Source organism: Prunus persica, chromosome G2 (assembly GCF_000346465.2).
Source record: "Prunus persica cultivar Lovell chromosome G2, Prunus_persica_NCBIv2, whole genome shotgun sequence".
NCBI lineage: Eukaryota > Viridiplantae > Streptophyta > Magnoliopsida > Rosales > Rosaceae > Prunus > Prunus persica.
The window spans coordinates 17,777,401-17,794,569 of record NC_034010.1 but is presented as its reverse complement, the minus strand read 5'-3'; the positions used below and the strand labels follow the sequence as shown (position 1 = coordinate 17,794,569).

Sequence of the window (17,169 nt, the reverse complement as noted above, 5' to 3'; positions counted from 1 at the left end):
TGCAAAACTCATCTCCAGTTATGGGCTAAATTTTTTTTTGACAAAGTTAGTGGCCCACATTTGGCCATTTAGCCCTCCAACTAGGCCAAATGTAGCCCTGTTTTGGCCTAAACCAAATTTTTTTTGGGCCCAGCACATGTGCTTTCCAAGATGAGAAAGTATCACGCGTGGACAAAAGAATGAAACATGTCGTGTAATTGCAGATCCAACAGCCAATATTAAAGGCGCATTGACGTTAGTTAGCCGTTAGGTTTTTATTTTTATTTTTAATAACCTTTTTAAATGTTTTTAAATTTTTTTTATTTAAAAAAATAATTGGTTTATAATCGTTCATAACCGTTGATTAAATATATATATATTTTTTGTGGTCATAAATTGTGATTTCATTAAATGACTTCAGTAGTGGCAAGGTTCCAAACATTAAAATAGAGGCTAAGTGCAGTGATTCTATTGGGTGAATGAAAATGGTAGAGATTATATGGAATTAAATTATAAGGTAGAGTTTTGATAAAATAGGGGATTTTACAAACCAAATGGTGGTGTCTTTATTATATGAAACCAGACTACAGGAAACAGATCGTTCATTAAAAAAAAACCCACGCATCTTAATCTGATGTCATTCGCTTAAAATTTAGAGGAAAATAAAAGTTGAGTCAGGGTTGGGTCTTCTTCTTCGAGAGGAATAAACCTTGATGGCGCCTCATAGAGCTTACATCGCATGGCAACCATAGTTGTTCTGGGCATTAGCAAATGAGCATTTTCAGGCACCTTCAAAGTTTTTTCCGGCGAAGGGAGGTGCAACTGCACCTCCTTACGCCTCTGTAGATCCGTCAGTACTTATGACTGGAAATGACCTAACATGTGGACAAATTATACCACATAACCATATTACTGTACTACAAATGATGACGTATAATATAATTGAAAGATCAATAAAATAATGAATCAAAAGCTTTATTGTACATATATGTTAGAGAATATACTTATTTTAAAAAAAAAATTAAAACCAATTGATAAAGTTGAGAGAAATGTTGCTTATTAAACTTAATTTATTCATCTCAAAAGAGATTCCAATTGCGTAAACTTAATTTACTCACTTTATTTATTTATTTATTCAAAGATTTGGCATATTATTGAGCATGCGTGATTAACATGGTTCAACCTACAACCCAAGTTTAATCTAAATTGAGTTTTCGTTGGTAAAGAAATTTATTTACTTATTCAACCTACAACCCAAGTTTAATCTAAATTTAGTTTTTCTTGGTAAAGAAATTTATATACGACAAGTATAGTCACATGCTAAAAAAATGTAGATTTAATTTTTCAGCACATACATAAATCAAATTTTCTCATATGAGGCTTGTAGTTTAAGTAGTTTAAAGTATTTACTTACGCTCTTGAAGTCCTAGGTTCAATTCCCCCTCTTCTAATACTGCTTGTATAAAGTAGTACAATACATATATATAGACATAGCCTTCTATCAATCCTATTGTTAAGGCTTAGAAGCAGTGATCCAATATTAATGGGATTGACCTACACTAATTTGGGAAAGTAATTACAAAGATATTTCTTAATAATAATGTGATTCACATTTGATATATATGTATGGATAATTGAGAGAGTAAACAATTTTTGTTTTTGTTTTTACCATTTGATATATTTGACTTACATTACGTACAAGGATGGGTTGCCAGGTGACTTTACGACTTAAGAGCAGACAAGTTGGAAATATTGGATCTTGCCAGGTGCACAAACCCGTCGGAGCAAACTTTGAGGCTACACAAAGCGGGAGTCATAATAAAACCGTCTCCGTATTTATAAAAAATAATTTTATAAGGCTCGAATTATGTTAGATTTGTCCTTCCAGAGAATAATTCCAACAATATCATCAACCAATCTTATTCTACAGTCTTGATCTCTTGGATCAGAAGTTCAAGAGATTGTGGTCACCCACCGTTGGATATTAATCCAATAGTTCAAAAAAGTTTTTCAAAATAAGTGCAAGAGTAAGTGAATCGTTGAATTTACATCCAACGGTGAGTGATCACAAATTTCTTAAACCCCTGTAGTCCAAGAGATTGAATATTTGTTAGTATCAAGGTGAGATATATGAATTAGTTTGGTAAGAAACGCATGACCCCTCCACAAACCAATTTCAGATGAATCACAAGGCAAGGCAAAATGGTCCAGCTGATGGGCCACCTTATATTGTTTACACTTTGTTTAGCATTTTTTTTTTTTTTCATTTGATATGTTTTCTAGGATTAATATGAAACAAAGAACTTTTATCTCGTATCATCATATTTTAAATATGATTATCATATTTGTAAAGGATTTATTAATGTAGTAGTTTGGAGCAATTACTCTCTCAGAAAAAGTCTTGGGTTTAAATCGTAGAATCCGTATAATGTGTGTGAATTTAGTATACTATTACTCTTCTCAATAGAAAAGGTCATCAAACAAATATGACTATCATATTTAAAATAAACTAAACTTCTATATGAAAATTTACTTTAGAAATAATCATAACATTTAACTTATTTTCAAATTCTAGTGGTTACGTCACTATCTCAACGAAATTCAACACCTCTCAATAGAAATCAATAATTATTCAAATTCGTAATGGAGATTAGAAACTCACCTCTTGTAACCAAACCTCACACAGTAGTTTTTTAGTCTAGAGTTTTAACCTTTTAGGCCTCCCAAAAGGTAACCAACAATTCTTTGTTAAGTTAATGTACAAAAAAGTTATAATGAGGAGTTTAGAGTGAGGTGTTTATTTAAAGGGTTCAATCCCATCATTAACAAATGTAAGGAAATCAATGGACTTAAACATTTTAAATAGTTTGATGGTTGGATCGAATCTCTCAAATAAGCTTCTCACTCTAAACTCCTCATTGTAGAAGCTCCCGTTAATGTAAGACTACAAAAAATAGTGTTATACACACATTGGTATTAAAAAGGAAAAGATTAAAATACCTCAAAAAGGTCGGACTCCTCATTATAGAAGCTACCGTTAATGTAAGACTAGTAAAAATAGTGTCTTACGCATGTTGGTATTAAAAGGGGAAAAAATTAAAATACCTCTAGAAAGTCGGACTTGGTTTTAGATGGGCCGAGGTGGGATCCACACAAGTGAAGGATTCTTAGAGGAACATGAGCCCCAAGTGAAACCTATCATAAAAGTTTATATATTGCCTACGGGCCCAAGGAACAAGTATTAGAAGGTCCAAGCTCAGAAAAGGATGTTATATCTTTTTCGAATCTATCAGGGGAGGTTTTCTCATTTCAGAAGCCCGGGATGCATGTGCATGTGAAGCTAGTGCACCTCATGAACAAACTAAGGTATGCAATTCCTGGTTCTAGCTTTTTATTTTGTATACAAGCGTTACTGGGAGAGGAGATTCGAACACAGCCTGAGTGCAGGAGTAATTGCTTTTAACCACTTAAAACTATAAATCTCTTGCTCTAGAGCTCTAGATATTTTCACTTTAAGTTCAATTCAACTAGTTTACTTACTTGATCTTTGCAGAATCCTTGAGCAACACACTAACAATGCCCCTCACCCCAGAAATTCATTAATTTTTCAGGTTATTATTTTGGAAGCCTAAGGTCTGAGAAAATGTCTTGCTCCAACATCTATACTATTATATTTAAGAAAACATTCTTCAGTTGGATGCACAATATTTATAATCATTTTCAAAGTATGATACTGATAAAGAAATGATATGGGGGATTTCATTTCTTTGTATCAATGGGGTAAGTGTCAATGTTGCATAATTTGCGAAGCAAAGAGAACATATTTAATAATTTTATTATGAGAAATAAAATGAAAATAGGTTTTCAATTTGTGAAGCCCTAACACACCCATGTGCATGCATAAAATGAAGTATAGCAATCTACCTTCAAAGGCCAATTTTGTCATTTGGATAATTTTTTTGTATAAAATCTTCTATCTTTGGATGAAAAATCAATGAAAAAGAATTTTGTGAAAACAATTTAAAACCTCAGGGGGTATTTGTGTAAATTCCAAAGGAGTTTTATGAAAAAGTCGAAAACCTCAAAGGATGTTAGTGCAAATAACTCAACTATATATTCGCACACCATCACTGGAGATGAGCCATAAATTTGCCAATACCATAATTTGAAAATGCATCTGTTAAATCCACAGCCCAAATCACACTTTTATTTATTATGGATAGTCTTTACAATGTGATTGATGAATGTGGTTTATGTAATTTCATAAAATAAATGGGGGAAAATAAAACAATGCTCTAAGAAAAATTAAGAAGACCCCTATAAGACATTCTAAATCCTTAATTTTTACTACAGTTTCCGAATATACCCTTTTTAAATTACCTATAAATTTATTTTGATAATAATGAGAAAAGAAGAAGCGATAACCTAAGATGTACTCAACGAACTATTTGTGTGGAGGCTTATGTATTCAACGAACTTACCCTTACACCTATAAAAAAAAAAAAAAAACTATTGGTTTCTTTTATGATTAATCTTTCTCTTTAGACCATTCATGCCTTATGATTTGCTTTCCCAGTGTCATTAGGAACTTTCCATGAATTCCAGCATCCCCAGTGGCCTGACCATTGGAAACCATCTGTTGCTAGACCGGCAGTTGTTTTCTGGGCCGTGGTCTTCTTGAACTGCTTCCAGTCCTGGAGGACAGCCTTCAAGTCCTTAACCTTGGCCACGATGCTCCGGCAACAGTTGGCATGGACAGTGGTCACTGCCCCAAAGTCCTTGCTATCTTGGCAAAAGCCACTGAAATAGAGGGTGTCCAAGAACCTAACCTTAAGCCCCAGCTGCCCAATGATGCCCCCTCGGATTAGGTCTAATAGGACATCCTGCTCTTTCTGTCCCGTGGCATTGTCCTTCATGTTGTACCATCTATCAAACAGTGCAATGGTCTTGTTGTTCGATCTGATGTGGTAGAAGCCAGTGTTGATTAGTGTTTCGTTCCATGGATCTCCAAAGAACATATCTGTGCTTATTTGTAAATCCTCAGTTTCGTTCTGGCTTAGTCTTGAGAACGGATTCCTTAGCCACAAAACATCAGTGTCCTGTTGCAAATAAAAGGGGCATTCTCGTTTAGAACCGTTCATATTAAAAATATGATAACATACGTTAACTTATTTGAAAAGAAAAAAATTATCGTATATATAATATAATATACTTGACATATGTTATATTATATTGTCAAACTGTGAATGAAAAACACACGTTCATAAATAGTTATTCGATGCTAATCAAATTTAAGACTTGTTGAGCTTTGTGTGTAACCTATCATATGTCAACCAATATATTTCTCAACTCAAGCATGTGATGCACGAGTCTTTGTCCCCCAACAAGAATCAGGTTCAGGTTGTATGCTTACCCCCAAGAGATACTCACAAAGACTAAAGGAAGGAGCAAGAAATCAAGAAACATATGAATATTTAAGAGATGGGGAAAGAAGGAAAAAGGATTGTCAAAGAAAAAAAAAGTTGAATTGTCATTGTCAATCACGGCTCCATCATTGGGGCCGTTTGATTAATTTGCATGGTCGAGAAAATAATTAAAGAGCCGTACAAGAAGGGCACTCAAAGATGACTTCTCCAACCCATAAAATTCCTGCAAGGCTGAATCTCCAGAATTTGTGTATTGAAACTCAAATTTTGAAAGTTACGTTTCATCTGTAGTTTCTAATAAAACAACACGAAATATATTTTTATGTGGTAAATTACGCGCCACTTGCCTATGTTTTCATTGAATTTTGACTAATTTATTGAATTAGTTGAACGACCAGCTTAATTCCCAACCAGGTATTCACTTTCCTTCTGTCGTGGAAAGTGACATGGTGAGGGATTTATTCCTTTTTCCTCCTCCCAAATGAGTATCACAACAGAAGAAAAAGAGATGGAAAAAAAATCATAAGATATTTGGCTAAAAAAAGTGTCGGCAATAAATATATATATATGTATATCTATGTTCAATATATACAACGGACCAGAAAAATAACTTAATATTAAAAGAAGATTGTTTTTCATCAATCTCGATTTCTTGGACCACAGGAATTTAAAGAATTGTGATCATTTATCGTTGAATTTTAATCTAATAATTCAAAAAAAATTCTTAAAAAAAGTGTAAGAATAAGTAACCAACGGTGAGTGGACTGTATTTTTCATAATTGTCTTTCACTATTTTCATGTGATTGATGAGAGGTCGATATCGCTGCCATCTGTTGCTGTTCCACTGAAAGACTTTCCCAGATTTTTAGCAACATACCGCGCTGAAAGCAACGTGGCACCATCAGAGACTAGTTTCGTGATTTTATTTTTTATTTTTTATTTTTCTATAAACAAGCATTTATTTATTTATTTCGATGAGCCAATCAATTACGTTATTTTGAAATAGTCTTTATCCCTCAGTTTCCTAAACAAAGTCAATCTATAAACATAATTAACCCCTAAATATCTCTCTCCACCACCGCCACCATCATCCACCCGTCGTATGACTACCCACGGGGGCCACAACCCATCCCATCTTCACAAACTGCCACCCTATTTTCTAAGCCTATGCCTTCTTCTTTTGGGGCATGCCAAGTAATAATTGAAAACATGTTCTGAATTTTGTTCTTAACAATTGGAAATTGCACCACCAAAAACTTCAATTACGAGTGCATACAAAAATTCTTTGTCAACTTTCTCTCACAATATTTACCACAACTCGTAAAGTTTTAAATGAGTGGCTCTAAAATAAAGATGACATAAAAATAGCACATACAAAGACAGTATTCCGCTGCATGAAAGTTTTCGCGTCCTAGGCTTCTATTTGTTTGTACTCCATTCTAATTTAACCAAATGGAATTAAAAAGAAAAAAAAGGCTATTGTCAATTGTTTTCACTTCTAAATATTTAAGAGAAAATAATAAAAAAAGACAAATTTAAGGTAATTAGGGTCCATCGAGAGCAGAAGCATTTTAATCAGTACTTCCTTTCGTTTTATGCATCATTATAGCAGACACTTTAGCATGGTGGTTAAAATATTTGATTAAAGAAGACAAAAATTAGAAGTTTACCGTGAATATGAAGCTGTAACCGCGTTTTAGAACCTCCAACAGAAACCAAGTTCTTCTCCACATCATCTTGATGAAATCTTGAGACATGTAAAGCTTCTCTCCCCCAAAATCAACACTGTCCGTTTCCAGCCGGTAGCAGTTGAGCCTCAGAAACTGGCAGCGATCGTAGGCCGTCTGATCAACCGCCACGAGCACAAGATGATCAAGCAGATGCCTAGTGTCCTCCCCTTGCCAAAAACTCTCGATGAAAAGGTCAAGCATGGTGGTGTCTGCCTTGACCTCTTGGACTGCGTAGGCCTTGTTTATAACAGCAATGATCACAGTCTTGTTGCCAATGGAGGCCTTGTCTAGGGTGGCCAAAAGCTCATCTGGAGCCACATTAAATGTAGTGGTGGTCTGTGAAAAAAACACACAGAAATTAAAAAAAACAATTTAGAAAACTGAGGCAGAGGCCGGCCAAGGGCTATCGCTATGTACCTCAAACGGTTAAGAACATTTATGTAACTTACTGGGTTCTTTGACGGGCATTGGGCATCATGTTTCTGAAAGCTAAAGAGAGGGTTTATGAGGGAGGATGAAGAAGACCATATACAAAGATAAACAGCACAAGCCAAGAGTAAGGAGAGACAGGCAAGATTGGATCCAATAGAGGAGTGTTTTGGTTGATTATCCATATGTGTGTGCGCGTTGTGTTTTGTGTATATGCGTGGTTGGTTTTTGGTTTTGGGGTTCTAAAATTAGAGTGCTATGTTTTCGGGCATTTGGATGAGCTCAAAGCCTCTGAGGAGAGAAGAATGAGGAGGATGAACGAGTAGGTTAGGTAGAATAGTCATGTAATGCGCCTGAAGACTTCGGTGCCATCAAACTTTTCAAGACTTTATAGTGTTTTTTTGGGTAAATTATTGGCTTGGGCTTTTTAATGTTTGGTGGTCAAAAAAGGATTTGAGAGATTAATTGGCCATAAAGTTCATATTTTTCTTTTGGTGAGTAATATGTAAAAAGAGAGAAAAAGGGCTTAAATTTTCTTTGTAAGTCCTCAAAGAGACCTTTGTACGCCCTAGTCCTAAAATGGGGTAGACTACCCCTAAACTTTTTGTCATCAAAACAAAAAAGATATAAATATTTTTCTTTTATGTTTCTTTTTGGTTAGATGTACCATACGTAATTGAGTTTTAAAAAAATTAGGTATTAGTGATAAAAATATTTACTGATAAGGAAATTTGTATTTTAGTTTTGGGCTTGGTAAATGGGGTTTGAAATTTTTATTTTATTTTATTTTTATAAAAAAAAAAAGAAGGTGAAAAATGTTACATTATAATAATATATATGAGAATTATAGAATACAAACGGTAGTATAGACCACGTGGTATAACTTATATACATGTTATAATATGGGTGGACGACACGATTGATATTTTTCCATTTTTAAAAAATAGTATCAATAAATATTCACTTATATTATATCATGTGGACAAATTATATCACGTAGCCGTACTGCCACGCTACATTATTCTATAATTACTCACTTAAGTGGGCTTTAGTTTGATTTCCCATCAAAGTCTCTTTTTCTTTTTCTTTTCCTAAAGAATTATCGTCTATAACTTGAATTCAGAATCATAAACATGTCACATTAAAGTCTATAAAACCTCAAATGATTGAAAAGAACCACTAAATATATATATATATATATATATATGTGAGTGCGTAACTTGTGTCTAAACAATTAAGGAAAGTTCTTATACTAATTTAATTTTTTTGGATACTTGGTTGGTCTCCCACTTGGAAAAAAAATGCCAAGATAAAGGGTCCCTCCAATCATACATATAAGATGATGAACCTACTACCTACTCACATTTGTCCTCTTCTTATTCTTTTGTTAAATCTATAAAACATTGGAGAGAAACTCACTTACGAATGATGACGTATAATATAATTGAAAGATCCATAAAATAATTAATCAAAAGCTTTACCGTACATATGTGTTAGAGAATATATCAGGTAGCCATTTCCTTAGCAGATTCCAAAATGCCTATATACTTATTATATTGTTACATATATTAAAATCAATTAATAAAGTTGAGAGAAATGTTGCTTAAACTTAATTTATTCATCTCAAAAGAGATTCCAATTGCTTAAACTTTATTTATTTATTCAAAGATTTGGCATAGTATTGAGCATGCGTGATTAACATGGTTCAACCTACAACCCAAGTTTAATCTAAATTGAGGTTTTGTTGGTAAAGAAATTTATATACGCGACAAGTAAAGTAACGTGTTAAAAAAATGTAGCTTTAATTTTTCAGTACATACAGAAATTAAGTTTTTTCAGACTTGTCGTTTAAGTGGTTAATAGTATTTATTTATGCTCTTCAAGTCTTAAGTTCGATTTTCCTTTCTCCAATATCGCTCGTATAAAATAATAATAAAAAATCAAAATTTTGAGAGTTGAGATCAATGCAATATGCAATTCATGTATATGATGTTTGTGTTTTTGAGAGTTGAGATCTTTTTTTAGGTGACATCAATGCCATCATGATTTTTGCCATCACCGTCACGAAAACCAGGAGGAGGGGGAAGAAGAACTTCCTTACTGCTGTCCTACTTAAGTTACGTCCTCAATCTTCCTTTAACGTGAATGGCTGATGGTTTAAGTGTGACGTGGCGTCGTTTTGAGCCTTCGTCTTCAGTTGGACGGTTTGACTTTTGCTCATAAGGTTGATTTTCTTGGGTTGTTCAGAGAAGTTGAATCTGATCATCAAACCCAGAATATTAAATTGTATGTAGATTATAATTGGATGACAGCACACCCACCGCTGAATTAATTACCAAATAACAATGACATAATCTGTGGTTAATTAAATAATCTCCAAACTCCAAAAAATTATCCGAAAACTACCGCATACTCGTAGTAACGTCTACTATTTTTCCATGACATCAAAACACCAAAATTCTCAAATTAGACCGTGCAATTAATATAGTGAGCTTAACAAAATGAGAAAAAAATTCCGGAGCTCGCAGGTAGGAACTAGGAATTAATGAACTAGTGAACATTCCCTTATTTTTTTATCTTTTGGCCATACAAGAGCTCTATTTATTTGTCTTGAAATGGACTAGTACAAGGGCCTAGTACTGCCTAAGCAGTACAAGAGTGAGTTCATTAATTCCTACTGCACAGTTTACAATTTGTCGGGGTTGGATTTGGCTAAGTTTGTGATTGAACTTCAATTGGATAGGCCATATAGCGGTACAAACTGGACAAATCAAACCAATTTGAACAGTTTAGTTTGGTTTTGATGTTTATTTACTTGGGCCTTTTTTTTGGGTTTCAGACTAGTTTAGTTACTTGGGCCTTTTTTTTGTTTTGATGTTTATTTTGTCCGGTGTAACAGAACTGAAAAGAGCCACAAGTTCTGAAAGGCAGGAAAAGCTTCTTGGCATGCTTGATACATAGTTTGAGCACATACTATTTTTTTGAAATGGTCCACCATGATTTACCCCAAACCCAATAACATTATAATGAAGTTAAAAGAAAAAACACAATGAATATTGCACACTTTTCTCCCAGAAAAGAGAAGGAAGCACCCAGAAAGAAAAAGAGGGTTGAAAAGAATGAACAAAAGTGTCAAAGAAGCTGTCAAGGAGAGAGAGAGAGAGAGATTAAAGAACTCTGCAGATGTTCAAATTTCTCTTTTGCTTCTTGGACTTTGGAGGATGCAGAGCCAACTTGATAGCTGCATCAAAAACAGTCTTCACATTCTGCAATTTGAACAAAAAGATTTTCAACATATGGAGTTCCTCATGAAGACCAAGCATTGACTTTTACATACTGGAAACACATTTTTCTTTTCATGAGCACATTTGCACATGTGAGGCATACCTGCTGTTTCTTTGAGCTGCACTCTATATATGCCACAGCTCCTATTCGTTTTCTCAGATCTTCACCCTAAAATATTTAAGAAATGCTTTAGAATAATAAATAATAAAATAAATTACCCAAAAAAAAAAAAAAAAACAGCACCAGAAGTTTGTGGCATAATCCAGTTCAGCTTTAGGAATTAAACACACCATAACATGACAGCAAGGGCATCATATCCACTAAAAAGTAAACACATGTTCAGTGATTAGTGAACTTCCTGGGATAATATTATAATGAGGTCTAGAACCTTGAATTCCCTTTTGTTCTTTTTCTTTTGTTTTTCATACGAGTGATATTGGGAGGAGAGTTTTCTCTTACACACACTACTGTCAAGGTGCTACGGAAGTTCGGACATGAGACTACTGATCTGTAAGTCAAAGCCATTTTTTCTTTTTCTTTTGTTTATCTGCCTTATTAATATCCAAACAGCAATAACAAGGACCAATAATTTTGCCACAGCTTTTACAGAAGCATGTTTGTGGAAAGGCAAAAAGTAGCTGTAGTGGAAAATCTACCTGTTGTGTTGAGATGGTACATGCCCCAGGGTAATCCATTAGGAACTGTCTATCCTCTCTGAGATCTGCCATACCAGAAAAACCATATTTTTCAGACAGAGATAAAAAGAAATCTTCTTCTTTCATGCTTCACTTTTTATCATTCTCAACCAAACATACTCAATTATTTAGAGAATGCAGAAACTGCACACTATACAGCTACCTCTGTCAATCCAATTTGCAGAACGTACGAAAAAATTGGGTTTGGTAGTGGAAAGAATGGATTACCTAGTTTGGTCCCCACCAGAATTATAGGCACTGATGGAGCATAATGTCTCAGCTCAGGGACCCACTTCTCCAACATAACAAGAGGTGAAAAAGAGAAAGGCATAGAATCTGATTAGTATATGCATTAGGTACATGCAAATAGGAAAAGTGAATCTTTGAGAAGAATTTAATAGATAAAGAAGAGAGATAAAGAAACCTACTTTCTTTGGTATGTTCTCATAGCTAGGCCTACTAATGAGGGAAAAGGCAAGAAGGAAAACATCAGCTCCTCTGTAACTCAGTGGCCTCAGCCTGTTGTAATCTTCTTGACCTGCATATGAAGATTTCATAGATTGTAAAAAAAGAAAATGGTTTTCAAAGGCAGGAGAAAACTTTTATTGAGACTGGTTTTTTGCTGTCACATGTAGCTGTCATTCAAATGCATTATTTCCTGCTTTTTCTTTTTTCTTCTTAAGTTGATGGAAGAAATTGCACTTTGCTTTCCTTATAGCACCTGAAGTATAATGATCGCTGCATCTAGCAGGGCCCTTTTAGGATCTCATGCAGTAGTGCTCACACCACCTTTTTTCACATTACCAAAAACTTGACATGTTTGAAACATCAATGAGAAAGTGCTTATAATATAAGATGTGAATATGACTGATATATATATATTACTGCTTTGGTAATTAATCATATCTTTAATATTTCTTTTTTTTTTTCTTTCTAAAACCAGCTTTACAGTTCAATTTTCTAGAAATTTTTCCTTTTTATCTTGAAAATATAACATTCATGTGTCACTTATTGATATTATCAAGAAGGCTTTCTGCTTTGTTTCATTGCTAAGGATAAATGGTTCTTTCTATGGAAGGTTTTGGATGGTTTGTTCTTTCTATTGACACGAGGTTCAAAGATGCAGACTTAAGCCAATTTAACTTGAGAAATAAATCAAAACAAATTATCAGATAACTTTTGGTGATGATAAAATCAAACAAAAATACCATTTTTATGTTTTTCTTTGTTGTGGTAAACAATTGATCTCCACTTACATGTCAAACATAACTAAATTGACAGAAATCTGAAGTACACGCTAGCAACCAAGGATCAAAATTCCAATTGAGCATGTGAATTATACATGAGAGAGAGAGAGAGAGAGAGAGAGAGAGAGAGAGAGAGAGAGAGAGAGTACCAGCAGTATCCCAAAGACCCAGATTTACAGTTTGCCCATCAACCAAGACATTGGCACTGAAGTTGTCAAAAACAGTTGGAACATAATCCTGCCAATTAAGAAGTTCAGAAACAAAAATGAACCCAGAAAGAAAAATCATAAGGAACTAAAACCCAATGAACCATTGACAGAAAGGAAAGAAAGTTTATACAGTAGGGAAAGTGTTGCTGGTGTAAGAGATGAGAAGGCATGTCTTCCCAACAGCTCCATCTCCAACTGTCACACATTTGATGAACTTTGAAGTTGATGCTGCTGCTGCTGCTGCTGCTGCTCCTGTTGTTGTTCTAGTATTAGCATTAGCCATATGGCTTGGCTACACATGTACACACAAGTAATGAAGCAATTAAAACCTCTCTCTCTCTCTCTCTCTTGATGTTTTTCCTGGAACCCAATTGTCTCAGTGTTTCTCTCTCATTATGTGATGGTGGTTGTACAAAATTTGTTGAAGCTTTTTGAGGGGAAGGGAAAAGAAGGTGATTATTGAGATCACTTTAATTTGAGCTGTCATGGAGGCAAAAGGAGGTAAAGGAAAGGCTAACCCACAATGGAAATGAATCGTAGTCATAATCAAATACGAAAATGTTAACACAATCAAAAAATTTAAGAAAAAAAAAAAAAACCAGAAATGGTGACACAATCAAATAACGACTTTTAGACTCTAGAGTGCATGTGGGTATTTATTTGCCTTCTGCTTGGCTACTACTGCTTTAACAATTTACTAGGGGGTTAATGACGCAACGAAGATGGGGTTAATGACGCAATTGGCCTATGGTCAAATGGACATTTGGGATTTCATAAGATACTACTGATTCTAGCTCGTCTCGTAAGATAGTGCCTTTTGTTTTGTTTTGTTTTGTTTTGTTTTGGTTTCACTAAAACTAGGTACAAAAGTTTTTTTTCAACATATTCAAGCATATTCCCCAAAACCATGAGTAGTTATTATGCCATTGATAACAATTTTATTTTTTTTATACAAGCGATATTCTAATTTAAACTAATCTAAACTATAAGGAGAGAGATTCGAATTCGGGTGCAGAGCAGCGAGCACATTCGTTCTAGCCAACTACTTAGCTAAGCCCATGTCTGCATTCTATTGATAATATTAGATGATGATTTAAGTTCGAATCTGGGTAGTGTGCTCAAAACATAAAGAGGACAGTTATTTATACTATATTTACTTATCACATTGTTGATCACCTCTCTAATACAAATGAATCACGTAATAAATAAGGTAAAAATAATGTTATTGATTTAGCTTCAATAGTCATTTCGTGTTAGAGCTTTTATATTACCAAAAAATAAAAAATGTCTTCATTAGATTGAGAGGTGGCAATGAAATTCCCCACTTTTCTTCTGAGCTAGTCAACTTCGGTGAGTAATTGATAAATCACGGCATGATTTTAGTTCCCCTTCAAAGAATTTATTATTTATATACACTGCCAAAGGTCCCAATCCATTTGAACTTGTGGTTGCGTCCATTCCAAGAATGGCCCCATATTTGCACCGTACCGCTATATCTGTCTGGAAAGAGGAAGAAGACAGAAGAACTTGAAATAAGAGCAATTAAAGACTCTGCTACCATCATTATATATACATCTGTCTTTTTAGATTTTTAATTAATTAAAGTTATATTTGTAAGATTTATTTATGAACTCTTTTTGTGTGTGCCAAAATTAGAAAAGAGAAGGAGGAAAATTCATACACATGGGTATCATGGGAGTTTGAACTCAAGATCACTTGGGAGCACATCAAAAACTTATGCTAATTCAACTAACACCCCATTGGTGATTTCTTTACTCTTTTTAGTCCCTCTTTTTTCAATCTATCCTGCCGAACATGAGAATGAATTGTGAAGATTTTTAAGTCTAGCGTTAGGTTAAGTGTCTCGAAATGGTATATGATCTCTAGACACTATTTCTTTCATATTGGTTTTGTAAGGACAAGTTGTATCCATGAGCTCATACCAAATAGTTTTTCTTTTCCTTTAGAGAGACAAATATGAGAATGGATAATAAGAGATGAGAGAGCGTCTCAAAACAAAAAAAAGAGAAGAAGAAGAGAGGGTAAGGCGGATTGTCGGATTAAAAATAATTGTTATTTAGCTTTTTTTTGTATAAAAATGATGGGATTGTTTTGTTTATGAAAGGGAGAATTAATTCATTACACTTCATCTTGTCTTGGAGAAATTATTAGATGGAATTGAACTTCAAAATTCAAATTAACTTCAAATTTGGGCAACAAAGATTATAATCTTGTAGATCAAGTCTCCTGATTGTTTGGCCCAAAGGAAACATGGGTAAAAAGCCTTCGTCTTGGGCCCTCTTTTGCAAAAAAAAAAAAAAAATTCTCCTCAGCAGTAAAGCCTGTTTTCTAATTTTAGACCAATTTTTGCAGTTCTTTTTTAGATAAGATAGGTATACCCTACAAATAAAAGACCAAAGAATAACCTACGTACTATCACTAATCTTCACTTTTTTTTCCTTCAATTCTTGTTATTCTCATTGTTCTGTTGGTGTGTTTGTTTAGCAAACATAAAATGATAAACTAGAATCTTTTTTGAAAGAAAAAGATCAATTAGAATAATTAATATTCTATTGTGGGAATTAGGCCGTAATCTTCTAGGCTTATTATTGCTCATTGTCTCATTATTACACAGATTCACAATCTTTTATTCATATATTATTTTTGGGAACCACAATCTTTTAATTGTTTTAATTTTGGTTTTTTTTTTCTTGTCAAACATATTAAGATACGTAACGGAAAAACAAAATATTAATACAAGCGCTTGAAAGTTAAGTTACCTATATACACTCAAAACTAAAATTAATATGCCCTAATAATAATCGAAAGAAATTTTGGTTAATTACAAGGTAGAAATTAATTAAATACAACTAGTTCCATAATTCAAATTCAAATTAATTTTCCTTTTGGTAGAATATAAGCATCTTTTATGCTGATTTTTTGGTATATAATTTCACAAATTAAGATCACACATGCACGTAGACTGATCGTCATGAAAAGATCATCCTCATCATCAATCTTATATAAATTACAAAATTTTAGGACTTAATTCCCCCCCAAAAAAAAAAAGAAAAAAAAGAAGAGAAATTTATTAGCTGCAAAGTCAAACAAAATTATAATATATATACACACACAAAGAAACTCTCCAAAATGAACTTAAAAGTTATTTTTAACCTTTCTCTTTGATCTTGGATCTTCATATATTGTCACCATGGTTATCTTGAGAAAACTTCCCAAGAGGACCCAAGGCCGCAAGAGAATCGAGATCAAGAAGCTCGAGAATCTCAACAACAAGCAAGTCACCTTCTCCAAGCGCCGTTCTGGAATATTCAAAAAGGCGGCGGAGCTGAGCGTTTTGTGCGGCGCTGAGGTGGGAGTCATTGTTTTCTCCACCGCGGGCAAAGTGTTCTGCTACGGGCACCCGAATGTGGAGACAGTGCTAGACTGCTACCGTAGTGGGGTTGCTCCTCCTGCGGTATTTGATGACACAGCAGGAGACCAAAACCCTAATAGAGTGCCCATGGCGGAGTTTAACAAGGAGTACATGGAGGCAATTAAAGAGTTGGAGGAGCAGAAGAGGAGGGTTGTGGAGGTGAAAGAGGAGGTGAGGATGAAGAAGGTGGTGGGTGGGTGTGGTGAGAGGTTTTGGTGGGAGGATGAGAGTGTTGATTTGGATGCGTTAGATGTGCAGGAAGTTGAGCATTACTTGATGTCATTGGAGGATGTGAGGAAGAAGGTGGCTGCTAGGCTTCATGAGGTGAGAATTCTGAATGGGACATTGACACCGAGGGCGCTGCCGCCCGTACCGGCAGTTCATCGGCTTTGTCACATGCCGATGATGACAAATGGTTTTGGTGCTCAGGGTGGACAATTTGGTGGTGGATATCCCGGTTTTGGGGTTTAGTTTAGAGAGCCTTCAAGTGTTTTGTATTTGTAATTGTATTTTTATTTTAATTTTTTTTGCTGATCATGTGTTATGCTTATGCAATAAAATGGTTGGGTACGTTCTTGTGATGTGGCAATGTCTTGTGCTAGACCAATACAAATTGTAGGATACATTTTTCTTAGAGCATTTGGCCATGGTAACTCGTGCAAAAATGAAACAAAAATGTAATCGAAAACAAGTTTCTTTGTATATTTCCATTTACCTGCACTGCATGGGCCCTAAT

At 34.4% G+C, this 17,169-nt stretch overlaps 3 protein-coding genes across 4 annotated transcripts; 1 reads left to right on the top strand and 2 right to left on the bottom strand.

The window, feature by feature from the left end:
- LOC18784977 (uncharacterized protein At1g28695) lies at positions 4,157-7,954 on the bottom strand. Its single transcript, XM_007220314.2, has 3 exons — positions 7,585-7,954; positions 7,076-7,471; positions 4,157-5,078 (listed from the first exon to the last, which is right to left on the bottom strand). Exons 1-3 carry the CDS (start codon positions 7,747-7,749, stop codon positions 4,530-4,532), a joined length of 1,110 nt encoding a protein of 369 aa, XP_007220376.1. The 5' UTR covers positions 7,750-7,954; the 3' UTR covers positions 4,157-4,529.
- LOC18786327 (rac-like GTP-binding protein ARAC4) lies at positions 10,483-13,681 on the bottom strand. Of its 2 annotated transcripts, none has more exons than XM_020556413.1 (7): positions 13,131-13,681; positions 12,941-13,028; positions 11,973-12,082; positions 11,773-11,839; positions 11,506-11,570; positions 10,952-11,017; positions 10,483-10,830 (listed from the first exon to the last, which is right to left on the bottom strand). In XM_020556413.1, the coding sequence occupies exons 1-7, from the start codon at positions 13,281-13,283 to the stop codon at positions 10,732-10,734; spliced, it is 648 nt and encodes a 215-aa protein (XP_020412002.1). In that variant the 5' UTR covers positions 13,284-13,681; the 3' UTR covers positions 10,483-10,731. The 2 variants fall into 2 exon arrangements, with proteins under 2 accessions (XP_020412002.1, XP_007218384.1); XM_007218322.2 differs by having other exon boundaries at positions 11,773-11,836; positions 13,131-13,671.
- On the top strand, positions 16,067-17,151 carry LOC18785229 (agamous-like MADS-box protein AGL62). Its single transcript, XM_007219716.2, has one exon. It carries the CDS (start codon positions 16,212-16,214, stop codon positions 16,902-16,904), a length of 693 nt encoding a protein of 230 aa, XP_007219778.1. The 5' UTR covers positions 16,067-16,211; the 3' UTR covers positions 16,905-17,151.

Excerpts from the sequence above, each read along its gene's own strand:
- LOC18784977 (XM_007220314.2), bottom strand. The coding sequence starts at position 7,749 with ATGGATAATCAACCAAAACACTCCTCTATTGGATCCAATCTTGCCTGT. Across the intron at positions 7,472-7,584 it reads AATGCCCGTCAAAGAACCCA|ACCACCACTACATTTAATGT; the intron begins GTAAGTTACATA and ends TTTTTTTCACAG. Across the intron at positions 5,079-7,075 it reads GTTACAGCTTCATATTCACG|GACACTGATGTTTTGTGGCT; the intron begins GTAAACTTCTAA and ends TATTTGCAACAG.
- LOC18786327 (XM_020556413.1), bottom strand. The coding sequence starts at position 13,283 with ATGGCTAATGCTAATACTAGAACAACAACAGGAGCAGCAGCAGCAGCA. Across the intron at positions 12,083-12,940 it reads GGGTCTTTGGGATACTGCTG|GTCAAGAAGATTACAACAGG; the intron begins GTACTCTCTCTC and ends CTTCATATGCAG. Across the intron at positions 11,018-11,505 it reads GTACCATCTCAACACAACAG|GGTGAAGATCTGAGAAAACG; the intron begins GTAGATTTTCCA and ends TAAATATTTTAG.
- LOC18785229 (XM_007219716.2), top strand. The coding sequence starts at position 16,212 with ATGGTTATCTTGAGAAAACTTCCCAAGAGGACCCAAGGCCGCAAGAGA.